The sequence below is a fragment of the Haliaeetus albicilla genome, chromosome 27 (genome assembly GCF_947461875.1).
Source record: "Haliaeetus albicilla chromosome 27, bHalAlb1.1, whole genome shotgun sequence".
In the NCBI taxonomy this organism is placed as follows: Eukaryota; Metazoa; Chordata; class Aves; order Accipitriformes; family Accipitridae; genus Haliaeetus; species Haliaeetus albicilla.
The window spans coordinates 18,517,568-18,538,388 of NC_091509.1; the positions used below are offsets into that span (position 1 = coordinate 18,517,568).

At 41.7% G+C, this 20,821-nt stretch overlaps 1 protein-coding gene across 3 annotated transcripts in view; it reads left to right on the forward strand.

Moving 5' to 3' along the window:
* TRPC7 (transient receptor potential cation channel subfamily C member 7) overlaps nt 1-7,658 on the forward strand; it is an 80,391-nt gene extending 72,733 nt beyond the window's left edge. For 2 of the 3 annotated variants that reach the window (XM_069772319.1, XM_069772318.1), the window contains 4 exons: nt 1,986-2,066; nt 5,149-5,202; nt 6,531-6,606; nt 7,353-7,658. In XM_069772319.1, coding sequence (XP_069628420.1) covers nt 1,986-2,066; nt 5,149-5,202; nt 6,531-6,606; nt 7,353-7,495 — 354 coding nt within the window. In that variant the 3' untranslated portion in view covers nt 7,496-7,658. The remainder of the gene's footprint in view (nt 1-1,985; nt 2,067-5,148; nt 5,203-6,530; nt 6,607-7,352) is intronic. The other variant, XM_069772320.1, reaches the window with a different exon arrangement.
* The last annotated feature ends 13,163 nt before the right edge of the window (nt 7,659-20,821 follow it).

Genomic DNA, 20,821 nt, shown 5'->3' on the forward strand with positions numbered 1-20,821 from the left:
AACAACACTGGGAACCCATTCCTGGGGGAAAGGAAAAGTCCTCTGAAATGTGTTGTGTCTCATTTCTTACAGTCACTGCAAGTGAGAGGCCAGTGTGGCTCCTTGGCAGGCTGGCCAGCCTTTCTGGGGCATGTTGCTATTCCCTCAGCCTGGTCTCAGACTCATCCATCCAGGTTTTAAAACCCCAGCTGCGTGGCACTGCACAGGAGAGGGAAGAAGTGGGTGACACTGGGACGCTCCAACTGAGACTGGGCAGCCAACCCCCAGTTTTAAGCCTGCAAAAGAGAGGAGGTGGAATGAGAGATGGAGGAGAAGGAAAGGGAGGTTGGAGGAGGCTTTACAGAGTTCACCTTTGTAATGTGCAGCCTGCTTTTGGGCTTCGTCTGGATCTCTTGGCTCTCTTTGAAGGAGCCAACAGCTGAGCAACACAACTCACGGTGAACCATCTGGCTCCAGGCAATGCCCATGGCCTTGGAGGAGATCATGCTCCCATGAATTTAAGAGGACTGGTCAGGTCCACTGTTCATTCAGTCTCTGCCAGAGCCTAAATTGAAAGGAGAAGCATATCTGTGGGGTCTACTCCATGCTAGCAATTAATTTAACTACCCAACACAGTAGGCATTGCCAAGACAGACAAGCATTGGGGCCATTTTACTCTATAAATTCATTTAACACTACTATTGATTACTTAAAGACCCACTAGAACAGTGGAGTCTTGAAATAAAAGAAATGTTTGTCCTTTAACTATCTCAAATAATGATTAAAAAAAATAATATTTTTAAACGTTATTTGAATCTAACCACACAAAGCTTGCTTTGTTTGAAATTTAATTTCTGCTTCAAAGCACAAACCAAAGTAATAAAATCTTCTCCAAGCCCCTTGTTCCCCAAGCCACATGAATGAAAGTGTCTGGCTTGCCCTTTTTCATGGAACTCATGCAAAATCCATGGTAACCATGGCTTTGACATAAACAATTAAAGGTATCAGTCATTTCTTGCTTGCCTGTTGATTTTGTTCACAGATCATCTTCAAAACAGTCTCTGTAAAACCATGGCACACCTGATGAGTGAGAAATAAAAAAAATAATTACATGATTACATCAGACTTTTAGTTCAACCACTATCAGCATCTTGATTTTAAAATAATAATAATAATTTTTTTTTAAAAAAATCACCTATTTCTCAGGATCTCTGGTCCAGTCAGGGAAGCAAAACCTTTAACTAGGGCTTTCCCTGTACATACACTTGCATAGAGGTTCAGAGGCCTATGATACGTATTGGCTCTTTTGGGTCTATGATATGAATTAGTTCCTTTGAATAAGTGATTTTTTTTTTTCATTAGCACTTGAACTAAAGTGTTCAGAGGTGGATAACAGAGTCAAAGAAATCTGTTACAAATACGGTGTGTAGTCTTCAGAAAAGTGTCCTTGGAAGCTTCTAGAGCACAAAATTAGTAGGTGTGATGTACTCTGATAAAAAATACTGCTCTATCTAAAAAAAAAAACAAAAACATATTTTTGTTGAGCTGAAAAAAGTAGTGTATTGTACTGCTTTTTGAAAAGGACCGATGAAAACCAATTCTGTTTCAAAATTTGTTTTTGTACCACATCGATTTGTTCTCTCTAAACATAAGCATTTATTCTTCTTCCTTCCTTAAATCGTGTTCTAAATTGATAATCACCGATCTATTTTAGATTAATACGTTTTGTGCCTCTTAACACCTTCTTGTCTAAAACTTGTGCGAGAATACCATTTTTGTCTAGACTATTTATAGTCTTTTTTTTTTTTTTTTAAGTAATTTGTGGGTTTTGACCCTTTTCTGTCTTTCAAAAGTTTACTTTTTTAGACCTGAATGTGCTGGGTTTTATTCTACTCATAAATTAAACCATTTCCTACTGTTTTTATAAAGCTCTGTTTAGTTTGGGGCTGTCTGGGTATGAGAAACTATCATTGATTTAATTATATCATGATGTTTTATAATTTCAGAAAGTTCGTTTTCACTCTAGCGCTCGAAATACAGACATTTTTTCTGGGAAGAATGCTTATAACAAGCCCACAAGATATCAGGTAATCACATCATTGAAAGCAAGAGCCAGGGAAGAGATCTGTCAGTGAACAGCTCTTACCTGCAAGGGTCACGTTCGTTTTCTTCCAGTTAATGCCATCCTGTGACACGCCAGGCACGGGCACAGGACTTCAGAGACAAACACAACCTATCACCCATGGAAATACACATGGTGTTAGCATTTGTCACACTAATTAATTCCACTCAAGGGTATTTAATTTAATACAAGAAATATCATTCAAGCTTTGATCCTCCAGTCTTGCATCGACAGCATTTCATTTGTCATGACATAGCATCATCTCTCCAGCCTTTGCATTAACATTTGCACGTGCTTTCTCTGGCAGTGACTTGTCCTACCAAGCTAAACCTGCAATGTGGTATGGTTCAAAAATACCCGTGGCTGGAGCGGTGGCACAGGGTACCCCAGCCATCGCACGAACTAACACAACTGTCTGTCTCAGCTGGAACGTTCATGCCAGCAGACGTATTATTTCTTGTGCAAACATGTGTAGTAGAGTAACACAACAAGCAAAATGTACCCCATGGGATTTTTTCCTTATTTTTTACCATAAACTGAAAAGGAACCTGACAGCAAGTGATGTGCCTGAAGGAACCGACGTTAAAGAGAGTTTAGGAAAGTAGTAGTTAAGTTGAATAAAATGTATGCAATGGCAAATCTAGAAGTAATTTGTCTTGTGTTGGTACAGTATCCAGCACAACGGGCTCCTAGGCTGTACAGCAGACCAGTAATAAATTTCTACTGGTTTTAAAAGTTGTTCAGGCTTTTGTGCCAGGATAGGAGGAGTATCTAAAAATCTAAGTTAGAAATGGGATGCATTTGCTCTGGCATCTGGAGTTAGTTGGCTTGATACCATCAAAGGCAAAGGGAAGATATGATTGTGTCCTGCTCAAAAGAGCATTTCAGCATTTCTGGCATTTTCCTGTCCATTAAAACCCACAGGTAATGGAAAGATGTGTCAGCCTCTGCTGGACTCATTCTATTCCTGGAGCTATTAATTCTAAATGAGACCGCCTAATGTTTGTGGTAAATTAGACCCTTATTTCCAAGGCTGAAAAATCTAAAGGTGGCTGTGAAAAATAGATAGAAAAAGATAACTACCTGTTATTCTGCTTTAATAATGCTCCTACTAGATTTGTCTTCAAATGATCTTCGAAAGTTTCAGTTGCTGCAGGAAGAAATTGCCCAGATAATATCAGGAGAGTGTAATAGTCTTGATTATCTAAACATAAAGAAGAACAAACAGTTTGATAATCTGGCCAGCAAGCTTTCTTCTACTACTGGGAAAACCTTTGAAGCAGTAGCTTTTCTGCAATCTGCGTACTCGGACTACATACAGACAGTGCTCTTGAGGGATAACAATATACAGAACCGAAACATGCAATCATTTGAAAAGGAGGGAGAAAAGTCAACACACAGCCGCTGTGATCTGGGAATAAACTAGTCCAGACAAAAGGATACCTTTATCAAACCCCCTTGAGCTGAGACTTTGAGATGGAGCATTGCTAAAATGCTGTACTAACCTCACAAGTTTTTCCCACCTTCAGCACTGCAGTCTGCCATGCTATCAACAACTCATGAAAGGATTTGTCAGGAAAAAAAAAAAAATAGGAGGAATAGTTTTTACTTTTAAAGGCTAAGCAGTATATTTCTTTGCTGTTTGGAGAAACAAAATAGCAAAGAGGTGAGAAATAAGGAAATTCCTTTGCTCGCCTCACTCTCGAGCTCTTCTGCTGCCTAACTGATAATGTGTGCATTTGAGATCACCGCATTTGATATCTGATGCCCCAGGGAATAGTTGTCCCCTCTAATCACTGTTGACTTGCGTCTGATTTTGACCAGGGACGTGAAGGTACAAAGCATTTCCTCCCATTAGTGCTGCCCTGGGACCTCCCACACTCATGCCAAATGACATCTGCAGTGCCCACAAACACAGCATCAAGCAGAAACCTGTGACTTGAATAGCAGTATTAAGGTCTGGAACAATGTGATCTTCAACAGTGCATGTAAGTGAAGTCCAGAATAAAACACTATAAATAGTGAAGTGGGAAGACATCGTGGCCTCCACATTAAGGACAAGGAATTGAGGTCCGGCAGGAGTTATCAGACCCAAAAGCCTATGGCTGAACGAGAAATTGAGCCCCACATCTCATGAGTCCAACTTCAGTGCCTTGGCCACAAATCTGTCCTTTTCTTCTCATTTCCCTCTGTGCTAAAAGGTATAGGAGGTATTCAGATAGCTGATGACAAATGCGGAGCTTGGAGGTTGTGCCAATAAACACATTAAAAATATTTAGTTCAGTGCAGAGTTATAATTTACAAATGCCTGACCTGTTCCTAGAACCTATTCTTTTAAGACCATTTTAAGACCAACACTCAGTAGTTCAGTGTTGCATAGTATAAAAGATTCTAAGACCTGAAGAATTTCAATTAACTTTTAGAGAATGGAGGAACAGTATTTTATAGAAATCAGACGTATTTGAATTGTTTCAAGTTTAGCATTCATTACCACAAGACTTCTGTAAGTTTTGTTCAGCATTTCCCTGCAGGAATCAGAATTATTTTGCCAAAAGGCTATTTCACCCACTGTAGCTAAAAGGAGCAGTACTGGGGAGAAGAGGAGAAGAAAGCTTAGAAGCCATGGTGCAATATTAAGGCAAAAATTAATTACTTTCCTAAAGCTATTGGTAGAGATATCTACTAAGTGGCTAAGTAGACTCTTGTTAAAAAGTGGTCACATTTTTAGTATTTAGTTTCTGTGGACAAATCTGACTACAACATGTATTTGATAGACTAGGCAGCCTTAAACGTGTGACTTCCATCACACATAGTGCTTAATATAGGATAGCATTTGAGTAGTGTCCCTCAGAAATACAAGCTCTATGGGAACTGGAGTAGATAGATGTTATGTTACCACATTTTTCCAGGTAATAAGAGCATTCACGTGTGCTGATTCCTTGTTTTAGTCTAAATTTCCTCTGTCGTCTGTTCTGAAAAAATAATTTCTTTTTGGATCCAGGATTTCCCTACTTTCCCCAAACATTACTTCATTTATGTTTTCTCAGGTGACAACCCTACCTCCCTCTGGATTCTACTACCTTGGCCATCTTCAACACACCGTACGTGCGCTCTGCCTCATCTCTGTTGCCTTAATGACTCACCCGGTTAGCCAGATGCCTCTTTGATACAAGGACAGTCTTAGACATCCCATATTCCATGGCTGCATGACATATACAAATGACTGGATCCTTCTTTGATGTTCACATGCCTTTTGCGCTGCTACAATCCATATTTGGCTACTAAGAAAAAAGAGCAGGTGTACCAATTTCTTAATTCATATTTCCCACTCTGTGGAGCATTTTTCAGTGATGTTCAAAGCAGAGACATATGATGGCTCTGTGAATAAGTGAGCCCATGCCGGGAGAGGCTTTTCCCTTAACAGTGGCCATCTGGTCCATGAAAGACATTTGTGTATCTGTTCTTGGATGCTCACTGAGCTCTCCTCTGTTTGCAGAGGATGCACCTAAATTTGCCTCTGACAGAGCAACCATTTTTATGTTTATAATAGTTGAGATTTCTTTTTTCCCCTCATTGATGAGTGTCTTTTCTGTAGTGAAGAATGTCAATGACACAGGCCTTCAGCTGTAACCCAGCGCGTAGCCCAAGACTGCAAAGTTACTTTCCTTCTAGATAAATGTAATTTATGCATTTTTGGAACAATATCACATTGCAAGCTCATATCCATAGCCATCTTCTTCTATTTCCATATACACTGTTCCTTACTAACAACCATCTCCCATTTTATAAGTCTACATGGCTCTATTTTTTCCCCTGTACATGTCCCTTAAAATCTGCCATTTCCCTAAGAAACTTCTCTCCCTTAAGCCAAGTTCTCCACTTCTGTTCAAACTGTCTTTTCTCTGTCCTTCACTAAATTTGTTTTCTCTCCTAAAACCCCAACTGCAAGGCAAACAGAGTCTTTCTATTAACCTCAGGTCAGATGTTTAGTTCATCATCATGAGTGAGGTTGCTAACTTCATTAATTAACCATTTATTTCTTCCTGTAAAATATCTTTTATTGATACATTAAACAGCAACATGCTAAAGGAAGGCTCTGGATCCCATTTCTTAGCTTGCTATTGGTTCAGCTGTGGGTTTTTTCTGTCTGTGGGACATACTCTACATTCATATGCATCCCACAAAATACCCCAAAGTGCCTTGTATGTGGGCTCATTATGGAATGGCTGTCAATCACTATTGTAGTACAAAGTTCATAACATGAAGTATAAAATAAATGGGAAGTCAATGAAAAAAATTCTCTTTGCATCATCTGAAGCCAGGTTTTATCCATAGTGAAGTCAGGTGTTTGAATTGCTCGTAATGAGTCTAGAATGAAGGCAATGTGGATAAGCTCATGTTAAGATAAGTATTTCTGTTCTCTTTTCAGAAAATAATGAAACGTCTGATTAAGCGGTATGTACTGAAGGCTCAGGTTGACCGAGAAAATGATGAGGTTAATGAAGGCAAGTGGATTTTTATAATTAACACAGATTAGAGCATGTAATGTTATTGCTATTGATACGGCCAGTAAGAGGGTTGAGCTTAGATAACATCCTCTGGAGAGAGAGAGCATGCTCATGCTCGCACTAAGGTGAGCAGTGGTAACTCTGAGCCACTTTTATGCTCTTTAAATTCTGGGTCCTTAATTTTCCTTAGGAGAACACATATATCATAGGATCTGTCTTTACATAATCCTGCTTTGCCCTATAGTTCTACCTCTCCTTGCTTTACAACGCCCACGATATTGCCAACACCTAACCTTGTCTTGGGGTCTAAGTAAAGCAGTTTCTGACTGTACTGCCCATTCCTGCCCCAAGGACTTTTTTTGAACTGGATAAGGATTTATACAGCCATGGTATCATGTAGGATTTATATGCAGATGGGAAAGAACCTCTTTCTAACACCTCTTAGCTGCTACCCTCCTGCAAATGCCCTGTGTAGGTGGGGATCTGTATGTGGGGAGATAACAGACTTGAGAAAAAAGATGAACTTTCCATACATACTTGCTATTGCTGTCAGTACCACTACAGCAAGTACAGGTTATTTCTTATAAGTCAAATATTAAGTGCATAAATGCAGGGACATCATATGGAGCTCCACACACATTCATGACCAAGGTCATCAAAATTAATGCTTTCTCAGGTCTTAAAAGGATAGAGGTTAATTATTTGGTTCAATATTGCTAACAAGAATATTTTCCTCCTTTTAGGAGAACTTAAAGAGATTAAGCAAGATATTTCTAGTCTCCGCTATGAACTCTTAGAGGAAAAGTCACAAGCTACTGGTGAGCTGGCAAGACTAATACAGCAGCTGAGCGACAAATTTGGGAAGAACTTAAATAAGGACATTTGATGGTGAACATGGAGAAAGGCAACTGGTTTTCTAAACATTATTCAGTCTCAACCAGCATCTTAGGAGGGCAAAAACCATGCAAAAGATGGGTACTGCACGCTCAACTTTTGCTAGCTAGCAAGTATTGGTAGGAGCACTTTCCATTACTCTTGTGCTTGGTGAGTTACCAGTTAAACAAGCGACTTACTGGTAAAACTACATGCCCTTTGACGTGAGAAATAGATGCACCATAGGGAAGGCACCTCTAGTTAAAGGTAAAAAGCCAGATCTTCACCCATCTGACTCTAGTGAAGACAATGCATCTGTGCTCATTTATACCAACTGAGACTGTACTGATCAGAATTGGATGAAACCTGAAGAAAAAAAAAAAATGTGCCAAGCATACTCCCTGGAAAATTTTACAAATTCCTATCCTTGGGTGTGTACTCTCCTTTTATGTTTACACAGGCATCCATGAAGATAACTTTGAAGAGCACTGTGGTTAATGAGTTAACAAACAAATGAGAAATCATCTGCTGAAATTACCAAGGCAAATTATGGCAGGTAGAGGTCATCTACCTTTTAGACTGGATGACAGCGTTGGAAAAAGTGGACCAAGCTTGTTGGGTAAAGCATCCTTTGTTTGACCCCTCTGCTACAACCTGATAAAGGGATTCCCAGCCAAAAACTCCTCTCCACCTTTTTCAGCTATATTAGCTAGTCCACTAATGGATATGGTCTCTTTGTACACACCTAGCCTCTCTTTTATCCTTAGATGATCCCAGCTTCAACAATAGTGTACTGAAATATTCATAATGATGTAAAACTCACTTCCCAGGAATACCCAGAAATAACATGTATTGTGCTAATGTGTTCAGTTCAAGGAACAACATTAATCCAGTGACAGCGATGCAACTGAGCTCAGCTTTTTGGATTCCAGAGGTTAAACAGCAAGCAGTAGGGTGAGATAAATCACAAAGAACATAGCCCAGTAGTTTCAAACCTTTAAATCAATATGAAAAGGCTTCAATTCCACCAAGAACATTCTGACAAAGAAAAGGAAAAATCATTGTAGAAATTATTGGTTTATCTATTTGGCTCTTACAGAGGACCAGGAAGGGATTAAAACTGTTTTAAAGGCTCCAGTAATATAAGTACTTGGATTGCACTTTTCTGACTGGAAAGAGATGAGTCTGCGCCACACAACTGCAAACTTGGATTGCTTGGGTTTTTATGTTTAGCTACATGATTTCAACTACTTAAAGCACACCTTACTACTTGGGAACCACTGAACTGTACTGTTTGTTTACAAGAGACACCTATAAGATGAACATGACATTTAGGTATCAGCTGAGAAAAACAAGCAGAACCAGAAGGTGACCTGTGATCAGTTCTTAAGTGCCAGATGAGAATACAGATATCCTAACAGAATAATAGTTATATTTGTACAAAAAAAAAAGAAAACAAAATAAAAAAGTGTACTGTACGTAGATCTGTTTAGAGAAAAAAGCAAAATACTGTATTTTTACCTTTAATAAGATTATCTTGTATACTGTAATATTTTTACCTAAAAATGGGAAAAAATAAAATTACCTCATAATATTTTGTTGTACACTGAGTGAAATATTTGCCTGATCTTTTGACTATCCAATACATGGACTTTTTTTTGCTTTTCTGCGATGCGTGAACAATGAAAACATTATATGAAGCAATTTTGCCATAGGAGTTCTGAAGCCTGAGTCAAAAAAGAAAACTTAAACTCAAATACATTTAAAGGGAATAAAACTAAGAGATTAAAGGTTCTGTGAGCAACTATAGTCTGCAAAAATGACTCCTTATTTGTGGTGCTTGATTTGAAATTACTGTATCCTTACTGTGTTTGTAAAATTGCCTTCTAAGAACAGAAATTCAGCTTGGCTGGCTTCAGACAAGCCTGGTGTTGGTACTGAGTGTGCAATCAAAAGTCAAATGAGTAACATTGAAGTTTACAGGCTTTAGCTGGTAAGACAACTGAAATGGCATTTGCCCCCAATTACCCGGTCTGGGCAATGGTACTTCACAGTGCTCCAGCACAGGGCAGCATTTCCCATAGCTCTTGTTTGCAAATGTGGGAAATCTGTTGTTTTGCATGATAGTTCTTGCAGTGTAGTATTGTGATGAAACACTTAAATGTCCATGTTCAGCAGAGAGTACCAAATGCCAGGGTAAGAAGACAGACACTGCAGGGAACAATATTTGCAAGAATGATAACTCATCGCTTTGGGCTCTCTTCCACTATTTAAACCAGAAAATGCTGCTGATTTAAAATATTTAGTTTTCCCCATAAGAAGAAGGAATATCTTTCATGGTAATACTGCTTCCCCCCGCCTTTGCGGCCACCACGTAAAACTTTTTTCAATTTGGAAAACCAGCTCTGCTGCCACAAGCACTGTCTTAAAAATTTATTTCATTACAGCTCTACACCCAGCTCCTGATCAAAGCATTGCTTTACCCTTCCCATTCAGCATTTTAGCATCCCCTAGGAATTTAAGCAGAATTATTCTAGGTACAACATACAATAACCACCATAATTTCCATTTCTCATGATATCGCATGTCAAGTAGCACAAGAAAGTTAAGTGGAAACGCTGTGATGCACCTACATTTTGTACATTTAAACGCAGCTCAGCAACAGGCCTGTCCTAAAGTCCAGCAATGCCAACGGGGATGTCCTCCTACTGCTGAATATTGCAGTCAATACGTATTCCAATCAGCACAAATAACACTATACTGTGAACAGCTTTGCTGAATTACATGAGCCCAGGTGTAGCTGTGCCCCATCACCTGCTGCCCTTATAGCATCTATATAAGGGAAGCAGTGCAGTCCTGCCACAGCTAAATCAGATCAACTAGTTAGCATCAAATCAGCTAATTAGCATACTGCTCTGCATTCAGGAATTTGCTATGAAAGAGCATAGTATTTTCTGGGACTTTGAAAGTAGACTAAAAGATGTATAAAAAGTACTGTTAAAAAAATCTGCTTCCTCCCCTTTTGCATTTACATTCCAGGAACTATCAAGGCACAGAGACTTCTTATATAAATATTCATGACAAGTAAAATCCCACTTCATCAGAGCGCTTTTCTCATCTGGTCCCAGGAACACACCCAAGGAAGCTGCACACCATGTATTACTGTGCTCTCAGCAGAAACTGTGTGAAATTCATGGTTTATTCTCCAAGCTCTGTTTATAAGAGATTAAAATTAAGAAGCCTTACTAAAAGATCCCTGAAAGGACTTAGAGAGTTTGAAGAGGAAAAATCCAAGTAGGTGGGTCCCAGGTTGGATTAGAGCTGAGACGTGCAGGTGCCCTCTCCCATCTCCCATCACCAGTGGGACCTCACGGCAGGCCAGCGTCACACCTACCCACCTGCTGAGTTAGATCGGATCCAGTCTGCAACAGCTCTTACTTTGGGTTTGAAGTATAGGATTTAATATTCCTTGGACAAATTCATATTGTGAAGGAATGGAACTTTGCCCAAACTCTTTGTAGATACAGAATCATTACTTTTGATGGGAATTATGTTAGAAAGGGGTCAGGCAAAGATGAAACTAACCTGAAGTCTTCCTTCACAAGGGTGAATATTCTCCAAAAGATCCTCCTAATTCTGCAAATCCCACAGGCCAATCAAACTGGCACTTAAATAGCCACCCTGAGGAAGATCAGAACAAAGCCATTAACGAGCCAGTATTGATTTCTTGACTGCCCAAGTCTTCAGACAATTGTTTCACATCTTGCAACGACCAAACCAGTCACCTGCTGCTAACAAAAGGGCGCAAACAGCAGAAAGCATTAACGTGACTCGAAATAGCTGAACTGCCAGGTTTTAAGCCAGGAACCCCTGCTGACCAGAGGTGCAACTCCTGAAGCAAAGGAGCTGCCCGAGGGCATCTGGTGTCTTGCCACCGCTTTCAGCAGCATGGGATGGGCTTTGCAGCCCCCAGGGTGGAGGTGATGTTTCATACAGGGCTTTGTTCTCACAGCTGGACTAATTCTGCCTGTAACTTTACAGAGAAGGACTAAGGACTACTGTCCCTAGTTCCCCCAGAACATGGTTTAAAAGTAAGTAAGAAGCAAGAACTGTGCCATGAATAATGGCTTAGAATACTGCCTGCATCCTGACCAGAGCTCACAGCACATTAAATTGTCAGAGCTAGGGTTTATTTTTAATTAATCTTCATGAGAAAAGCATTTCCAGCAGGCCAAAAGAAATTGCCCCAATTAAAAGATGGAAGAAATTAAAGATCACTCAGCAAAGACAAGCCAGGACACCACAAACACAGGAGACCCGAGCAGCACGGACAGGGTTTCCAACACATCTCCAGCCGGCAGCAGAGCTCTGCCCGCACCACGGCCGGGTCTGGGCTCCAGCCCTGGGCATCGTGGGCAGCACCGTGTCACAGAGAACCTCTCGCCGCAAGCAGGGACCTGGCAAACAGGTCTTGTCATTCCTAATTTGGCTTGCATTTGCTTCCCTGACTAACCAACAGGTAGGGGAAGGAAGGGCAGAACTTCATAGCCGAGGCTGCCAGGACTGTCCTGCAAGGTGGCTTTCAGATGGGGAGGATAGATGTTTCCTCTATCTAGACATTATAAATACTTGCTTTGTGACCCAGCCTGACCCCTAAAAGCAGCTCTGCCCTTGCTTTGGCCACTAATTTCTCACCACCACAGAGTTAGATGCTACAGTCAGCAGGTCCCATTGCTCCCTTTCTTCTCTCACTTGGTTCATGCCCATCATTTTACCTTGCCAGGGACTGGGCTGTAAACCCTGCAGGTGGGAGACCTGATGCTGGACACCAAACTACGTCCTTAAGGAACTTACATTTTTAGTAAAAAAGGATAGAAAGGGCACAGGAGAAATAGCCCTCACTTCCAGTGAGAGAAGGGAGGTGTAGAGAAATTCAGGGATTTGCCTTAATGAGCTGGAAGTTAGGGGCCAAAAATGAGATTGTGGCTCTGAATCTTATTTGGGGCTATATATACCCATTAGCTTCGCCCTCTCTTGGTCCCTGTTCTGCATCTTTGAAGGGCACGTACTCCAGTGTGAGGGATAAGATCTGTCAATGCCCGATGCAAGCAGCACAAGAGCAACAATGGGAAAAAAGAATCATTGCCTCAGTTACCATACATTTATTTTGGGAAGCGATTCCTTCAATCTCTGGGAGGTTTTAATGGCTCCATATCAATAATGAGATAAGTCTTCACTATAGCTGAACTTAAATAAAGCCAAATAGAAAGGGAGATAATAACCAAAGGGGCAAAATAACTAAACTGGTTCTGGAATTTGTAATGCCTTTAATAGCAAGCAAAAGGGCACTCGCTTAAGGTCATTTGAGACAGATATTTAACACAAACCTGCAGTGTGATAAATGGGGTTTGGAAGGGCTTAAAAGGTTAATGAATAGCTAACGAGCTTGTTAATATATAACTAATGTTTACTATAATACAGACTAATATTTAATTCCCTTACTAATGATTAATTATTCTGCTGTAAGGGTTTAATTAGGGCTCACACAGCAGGAGTGTGTGTGTGGGGGAAATCTGGTGCTGAGATGACTTTCTGTGTGGCAGTCGCTGGCCCCGACTCCGGGGTCTCCTCCGGCACCTACCCCTGTGGTGGGCACAGCTTTGGGTGTCACAGGGTGCCCGCGTGTCGAGGAACCAGGAGACTGACGGCTGAGATCTTCCTTAGGATGAAAGTTGTTCTCTTGTACGTCCAAACAGGCGGCACATAGACTCCATAGCACGTTGCTTTTGAAAACAAGCAAACAAATCCCGAAAGGAAACCTCTTCTTGTACCCCAGCGGCTGACAGCATCGTGCACTGCAGCCGTGCTCTCCCCTCGGAGCAGGTCCCCCAGTATTGCTATACTGGTACCCAGCACCACTTCTGACTGCAAGGATTGTGGAGCAGGGATTGTGATAACTCACTCCAAGGTTTTCATTTGAAGATGAAAGCTTCCACCAAATTAAAAAGCTGATTTTATGCAAAAGTGTTTTCTGTACAATAACATGCTTCAGGCCAAATCTGCATGATGATTCCTAAACACAAATAACAGAAGTGCCGTCACCCTATAAGGAAGGTCGCTGGGCACATGCATTTAGAAACAGCACTGACTGATTTTATCAGTCATTCCTGCAGCCAGCCAGGACAAACAGACAGTGCTTCAGCAAGCTACTCAGAAGACCGCACTCATCATTCCGGCTCTGCATTTGCAGCCAGGCAAGTGAGCTCACAGCTTAGTTACTTTTATTTTGGTCTTTTTTCCCCAAAAATCCACAGAGACACCATATCCATGTCACAGCTCTCAGGGCCATCAAACCTGAAGCCTGTCTAAGGAACACTTAGGCAAGCCTTTAGCTAAAGAGATGCCACCGATTTCATTCGAGGGGCAGTCACTAAGCACATCTAAGAGCAGTACTCCAGCTCATAGCTTTCTGGCAGTATCCGATGTCTGCAAAGCAATAGTATTGAGATTAAAGTACGACAGTGAACGAATAACAGGTACCTCATCAGAAGCAATATTCACCGCAGAGTAAAAAGACACAACTTGAGGGAGACTTTTGTACTTATTAAACACTCTTAACTATATGATGGTTAACCCTATGATGGTTTAACCATATAACACCTGACTCAGTCCCTGCCACCATCTAGGCATCTCACCAGAACCACATTTTTCGTGATGCTCCACAGTCACCATTTCTGCTGCAATAGGTGTTGTGGAAAATGCAGTGCAGGCAGAGGTAGCCCATTGCAGGCACACGAGCTGCAGAGAGGAACGGGGTCCTGGAGCAAACCAGCCACAGCTCTCGTAAAGGGGAGGATGGAAGAGATGATGTTATGGATCTGAACCACAAACCTCCAGCGGAACAGCGTGGGAGCAGGAATCTGCAGGCAGGAAAGCCAGGGGAATAAGAGCAGGAGATTTGCACCCACTACAGCTGAGCTGTAGCATGAAGACTGTGGTGTACATCACCTGGCTGTGCCTGATCAACCTTTTGCATAAATTATAGCGCATACACTCTGGGATTTAATTTTTTTTAACTTTAAAAAAATATATATTTGTGGGGTTTGTGTTCTGCAGCCCTCCTAAGGGGAAAATGAGGAGGAGGGAAAGGTGCAACTTGAACAACAATGAAATTAAGGGAAAAAGTGTTACAGATGGATGTCAGCAGGTGTAAATTAAAACAATAGCCCTTCCTCAACTGGAGTTACAGCCACACAGCATGAACTGCTGTCTCTGAACACTTTTTCCCCAAGCTGTATAGACACACTAGCTAGCTCAGAGCTAACTCAGGGTTTTCAACGAGGCATAGATATATACCTATAGAATCTGCTAAAAGCCAGCCCTGAACCTAAATGCAGGGTATAGCTCAGAGAGAACATCATAAGTTAACAGGAATAATTTTGCCTGGTAATGTCGAGTGATGCCACAGCCTGCAATAACCCCACAATCCCTAAGACCTCCAAGTAGCCTGGCAGTCTGAGAGGAGAGAAAGAAACTACTTATTTTCTATTGTTTCAGGAGTTTTTTCTGGCTTTTAACCATAAAAGTTCAAACCTCTTGTCCCTGCAGAGAGCTGCAAGGTGTTCCCCTATATATTTTCCATGCTTTGGAGTAAAGGCTGTGGGTAGCGCATAGGGATTTCAGTGACCACGTCCATTTCCAAGGGGAAAACACAACCCAAAGCATCCCCAAACTCAAACACAACCCAAAGCATTCCCAAACTCAAACACAAACTTGGGGGGGGTGATGGAGGAGGAGAGGACTCCTGCCCGTGGCTGCTGGTTGCGGTGGGAGCCGGCAGGCTGTGCTCACCAACAACTAATGCACAGCTCTGCCTCTGTGATGCTCTGAAGTAAAACCAAAGCTACAGGAGGAAAAAAAAAAAAATCCGCTTTCTGCAGGGTTTTTCTTCAGCTCGTTATAGCAACCTGCCTACATGCTTTAACAACGTATAAAGCCACAAGGATCTGGCTCTTATTAAACTGTATTATTACACCAAAGAAATGTTGAACTGCTGCTTTCTTGTTAGAAGGAAAGACAATATTTCTTCAGCTGACTTTGATTTACTCGGATAGGTTTTCTTCTTTGTATTGGCTTACATTTTTTTCGGGTAAATGTCTACCTTGCTCCCAGGGGACCACACCTTTCAGTATCTCGCACTCATTCACACCTGCACAAAGTAAAGATAAAAATCTCCATAAGCAAAATTTTCCCTTCAGCTGAATTTTGTGTTTAGGACCTACCGTGGCCAAATCACCACATGCTGCTTCCCCAAAGTGAAGAGTCAGCTATTTACGTTTATTTAAAAAATATGAAGATTAGGTTCTCCTCCAATCCGTACCTACCTAAGCCAAAACCTAACTGCCATAAACTTGGAAACAAAATCGTGTTTCTGCTATCATCTCATATAATAAGCAGGGTTTTCTTCATCCATCCTTCACATTTTAGTAGCATTGCTAACAAAATGTGGAAAATTCCTAGATCTGAGGTACCAAGACACTTGTGATGATAGCAGAGTGAGTGACAGGTCTTTTCAAATTCTAATAGGGAATCCCTCCAGCATGCATCCTTCTTGGAGCTGGAATTTAGCCTTTAGCCTTTACTCTTTCTAGGCACAAAGTCTGTCCTTGATTAAAGACAACACTTCAGTCATAACCTAAACTTCCATAAGTACAGTAGTTTATTTCTTGTTATTCTTCTGGCAGTGGTGAGTCAGAAACCTTTGCGTTATGACAGCTTAAACCAACAAACTCGATGCTCCCAGATGCAATTAAGAGACAGGCAAAAGCTTGAGAGTCAAGTGTGTTTCTCCTGGGCTGAAGCCAGTGTAACCTCATTCCTGACATTTATGTCAGTGGTAAGGGACTCCTCTGAGGGCTGGGTGAAAGACAGGAATGATACAGAATTACAAATATATATTATTTATAAATGTAAAAAAAAGAAATAAAAGAATAAAAAAAATAAAAAGCATGCCATAACTGCATTACTGAATATCGGAAAAATCAAAACTAGTCTATCAACCTCTCTGTGTGTCACTCCTACAGCTTCACGTGCTCCCCACAGCCCTCCTGCTCTCCAGCACTAGAATTCCAGGGACCTGGAGCCACCCCCACGCCACGGGCACAACCATGTATCAGCGATGTACACAGCATAAACCACAGCCTGCATCTTGTTCAGGCAGAGGACCGCGGTTCAGAAACATATTGTTATCATCTAAGTCAATCCTCTAAACCAACCAATTCCAGCAACTCGCTTTGAAAATACCACCCACGTTCTATAAAAATTCAGATTTAAGATGCAGCCCACAGAGATTAATGAGGGTTTGAATTTATGCCTCAAGAGCTTCTAATAGTTTTATTTTTCTGCTATACCACTACAACCTTCCTATACATGGCGGTTGCTCACATACTTCCAGCTAGGGAAAGGCCTTGATTTCACAGCTAATAAAAATTGCATTCGGGGGGAAAAAAAAAAAAAAAAGCAATTGCTATTACTCAGGTTGTATTTTAGCACAAAGTTTAGTTACGTAAATCGGTGTGTAGTGGACAGACCGAGTTTCAGGTGGTGTTTTTCTCAGTCGAAGCTTCTGTGATATGCGAGTGGCCCCGTGTCCGGCACGCAGCAGGGCAGCGCGGATGCCCAGTCCTCCCATCTGTCCTGGCACCGGGGGGGCACTTTGCAGCAGCCTCCATAACGCTATGGGAGGTGTTCCCTGCAGAAAGCTTTTAGCTTGAGGTTTGAGGAGTAAAGTCAGCAGTCATAAAGCAGTGGCGGTAGCCAACAAGACCCTTCCAGTATTCCACAGCTGGACAGACCTTGTGACAATTCCTCACTACTCAGGCAGCAAATGCTGCTGAAAGCCATCCCACTGAGTGTGCCCATTAAAAGCAATCAAGCACACCCCTCTGCGCTTACCAGGCACTTCAGTACAAGTACTAAACAAGCACGCCAGTTTGGGCAGAGCGGGCTGGAAAACATCTCTGTGAATTTATATTTTACTCTATTACACTATGGACATACGCAACCCTAGTACAGCACCTGGGTTTTGCTTTCCTCTGGTAGCATTGCTTTACAAATTTAATTTTTTCCAAGTTTGAATTGGACATCCTGGGGGAAAGGAGGGGAAAGAACCTCAGTATTGGTTGAAAAGCCAAGTAACCTTGATCTCACAGATTGTAAGAAAAGCTCTCTGTCCCCTCCACCTCCGCTCAAAAAGGAAAGAGAGAACATTTATCTTCACTTAGCACTGAGTATATCCTGTTACAGATTTCTGAGTGATTCCACTACCTATAAAGCTGTAGGAGAGAAAAGACATTCTTCCTCTCTACACATTACATGTTAGACATCCTTAAATAGGTCTCAGACTGTCCCACAGACCAGGACCAAAATGACAGTGTGAACCACCGCTGTCTGGCACTTGTGATATTCCTGCTTCTGTGTGCACATCTGTCTGAGTTGCCTTGTGCATAATTCAGCACAATTGTACACATTTCTTGGTTAATGTACTCAAAATAATCGTTACTCAGCTTGATGACTAGGTCCTGACTTACAGCCATCTGGATGGTTTATTTTAGAAAGTGATTTGAAAGAACAGTGGTTTATTCATAATTATTACGAGGGCTCCGTGAGAACACGAGGGCTGCAGGGATCCAGCTACTGGCTGTACTTTGCCTTTCTCTCATCAGCCTCCAGCTTCAGGTTTACCTTAGAAGTTCCCACATTTTTTGAAGGAGGAAGATAACATTTATCATTAACCACAACATGCTCTTATCATCAGACTTTGAACAGCAACACCATAAAGGCCACCTGGCTCCAGAGATGATTCACCATAAACCCACCGACTGATAGCTGCCGCTTCCACACCACCAGCACATGGTCAACCTGCACCGGGCTGCAGCCAGATAACAGAACTACGCTTACCATTAATGCCAATTAACGTTCAAATGACTCAGACCTTTTCTGGAAGTGTTGCCTTTCAGCGTACCGCTTGCTGCGGCTGGAGCGGTACGTGACCATGGCAGGCTCGGGATGCCATCGACACAGGTCTGAGAGGCTGCAGGCCCCCTGCAATGCAAAAAAGGAGAGGCACTGCACATTTAGGAGGGGTTTTTATGTATCTCAGCCAAGCCTCACAGTACCTAAATGAGTACTGTGCATTTGCTGCATTATTTTTTGTGTCCCTTTTGCCGACACATGCAAGGAACCTGAGCTAGTGGCTCTGCCACAGACTTCATACCTCATCCTAGCTCCAATGGTTTTTTCCAATTTTCCTACAAAGGGCAGATTACCATGCTGTTTTCAAAGTAAATACATTTTTGCTTGGGTGCAGAGGTCTCCTTGGGTGAAAAGGTCCCAATCATAACCTCTGGAGAGGCAGGAACATGCCCAGCAGCCATGGCAGAATGAGCTGAAATTATCACAAAAGGTCACTGAGAGAGAGTTTATATTATAAACATGGTTCTGGTCCCTGTAAATAAGCAGCCCTCTCGCTAACCGCAGAGGATTTACATGCCCAAAGGGTAAGCACAGGGTATTTACAAGCCCCAGCGGGTACTGCTGGATCCTCCAGCAGCGGTTTTCTCCTTGGAAGAAGTTATCGTGAGTGTGGAGCATTTCCCATCTCCGAACCACTGATATGTGGGGCAAAGCCTCTGCGCTGCTCATTTCCCCCCGAGCCAACGCTGCCTGTTTCGAAAATGTTGCCATCTGTAATTACTGCACAATGGGATGAAGTGAGGGTCCTTTGATCACGTATTCATCATATCTCCCCTGCTTTGAAGATAACTCTGCAGAGTGACAGCATCTGTTCTAATCCCTAGGTGGTGCCAATAAATACAGGAACTGGTAGTTTAATACAACCCTATCTGTGGTCTCATATTCCTTTAATAGCTAATAATAGAACAAAACTACAAAATATAGCAATGATCCCACAGCTGCAAACTACCCATTAAACCAACACAAGACGTGTAAAGGATGGCTGTTAGCACCCTCAAAGGCAGTGAATCATCTAATGCCCTCCCATCTGCACAAAGGATTGCACATTTCATTTATTTCTACAATACCTGTCAGAGCAGAAAAAGAATTGCATTTTAAAAGGATATCAAAAATCATCGCTGTCAGGACCAGGCTGGAACCTCCTAAATTGTCAGATTTCACAGCAGAGACTGCATGACACTTCTGCAGGTCTTTCATAATCCTGCCATGTCAGAAAGTTTGGGCTTGCAGTTTGATCTGTAAAGGAATCGCTAGTTGGGAAAAATAAGCAAGGCCACCCATTATATTTCACAAAGAACAAAACAAAACAAACAAAAAACCAAGCTAGAGCACAGATTTGGCATGCTGAAACAGACAGATATTCCCTCAACTACATTGCAAGCGTCAGGAAGATGCACCAGCTTGTTTCCCACTGTGGATTTTTAATAAAAGAAACAGAAGCAAATAAGGAGGGCTGATACCATGAGTTTGCAAAGGCATCTATATTCTCAGGCAAAGCAATTTTGCCTGTAGTTCTTGCTCTGTGGTCTCCAGGGATGTATTCTTAGCTGGCATTAATCGGCATGGAAAATCAATGCAGCCATGTGTATAAGCTGAGGCTGCTGCCTAGGTCTTTCTTTTCCTTCCCCTTCACTTGCATAGAGGTGTGTATATGGACAAATTGCTTCTTGGGATGATATGTGCTAACTCCACATTTCCTCCAGTAAACTCATTTTTCTTTAATCCCCTCTGGTGCAGAGGCTTATGAAGGCAGTTGTGATTCCCAGCTCTCTGCCTTTGGCTACACCTGTGATTAATACCATTCCCTGAGTCTTGCAGACTTAGGATTTTAAGAATATGGTGGCAGAAAACTTGAATTTGTCAGGCCCCAGGACTCTAAAGTATTTTGAGTGCCACATCTTTCCTGTGTGGCATTAGATTATCCTCATTGATACATTATTTTATCCAGACTTTGCATTGCAAGTAACAATCCTTTAGGGGTCCCTTGTATCCATTTTTTGTTAAACATGTAGAAATACACTCATGCTTTTTTGCTGCTCTTTCCCTTGACACTACATTCTTTTTTGGCTGTACCCTCCTGCTTATTTTTCTCTTATTTAAAGCTGAATAGTTTACTTTTCTCTTTTATTTCTACTTACTTTTTCTCTTATTTCTTTCTGGTCTTTGCAATTTTCTGGTGCTGGTGTGAGCATCCCAGAGAGGGCAGGACAGAAGTCATGCAGTCCCAGCAGAGTGGTCTCCTCTCGCAGGATCTGTGGGGTTGAGTACCATTCCTTGCTCTTTACTGGACATCTATTAAAGGCTG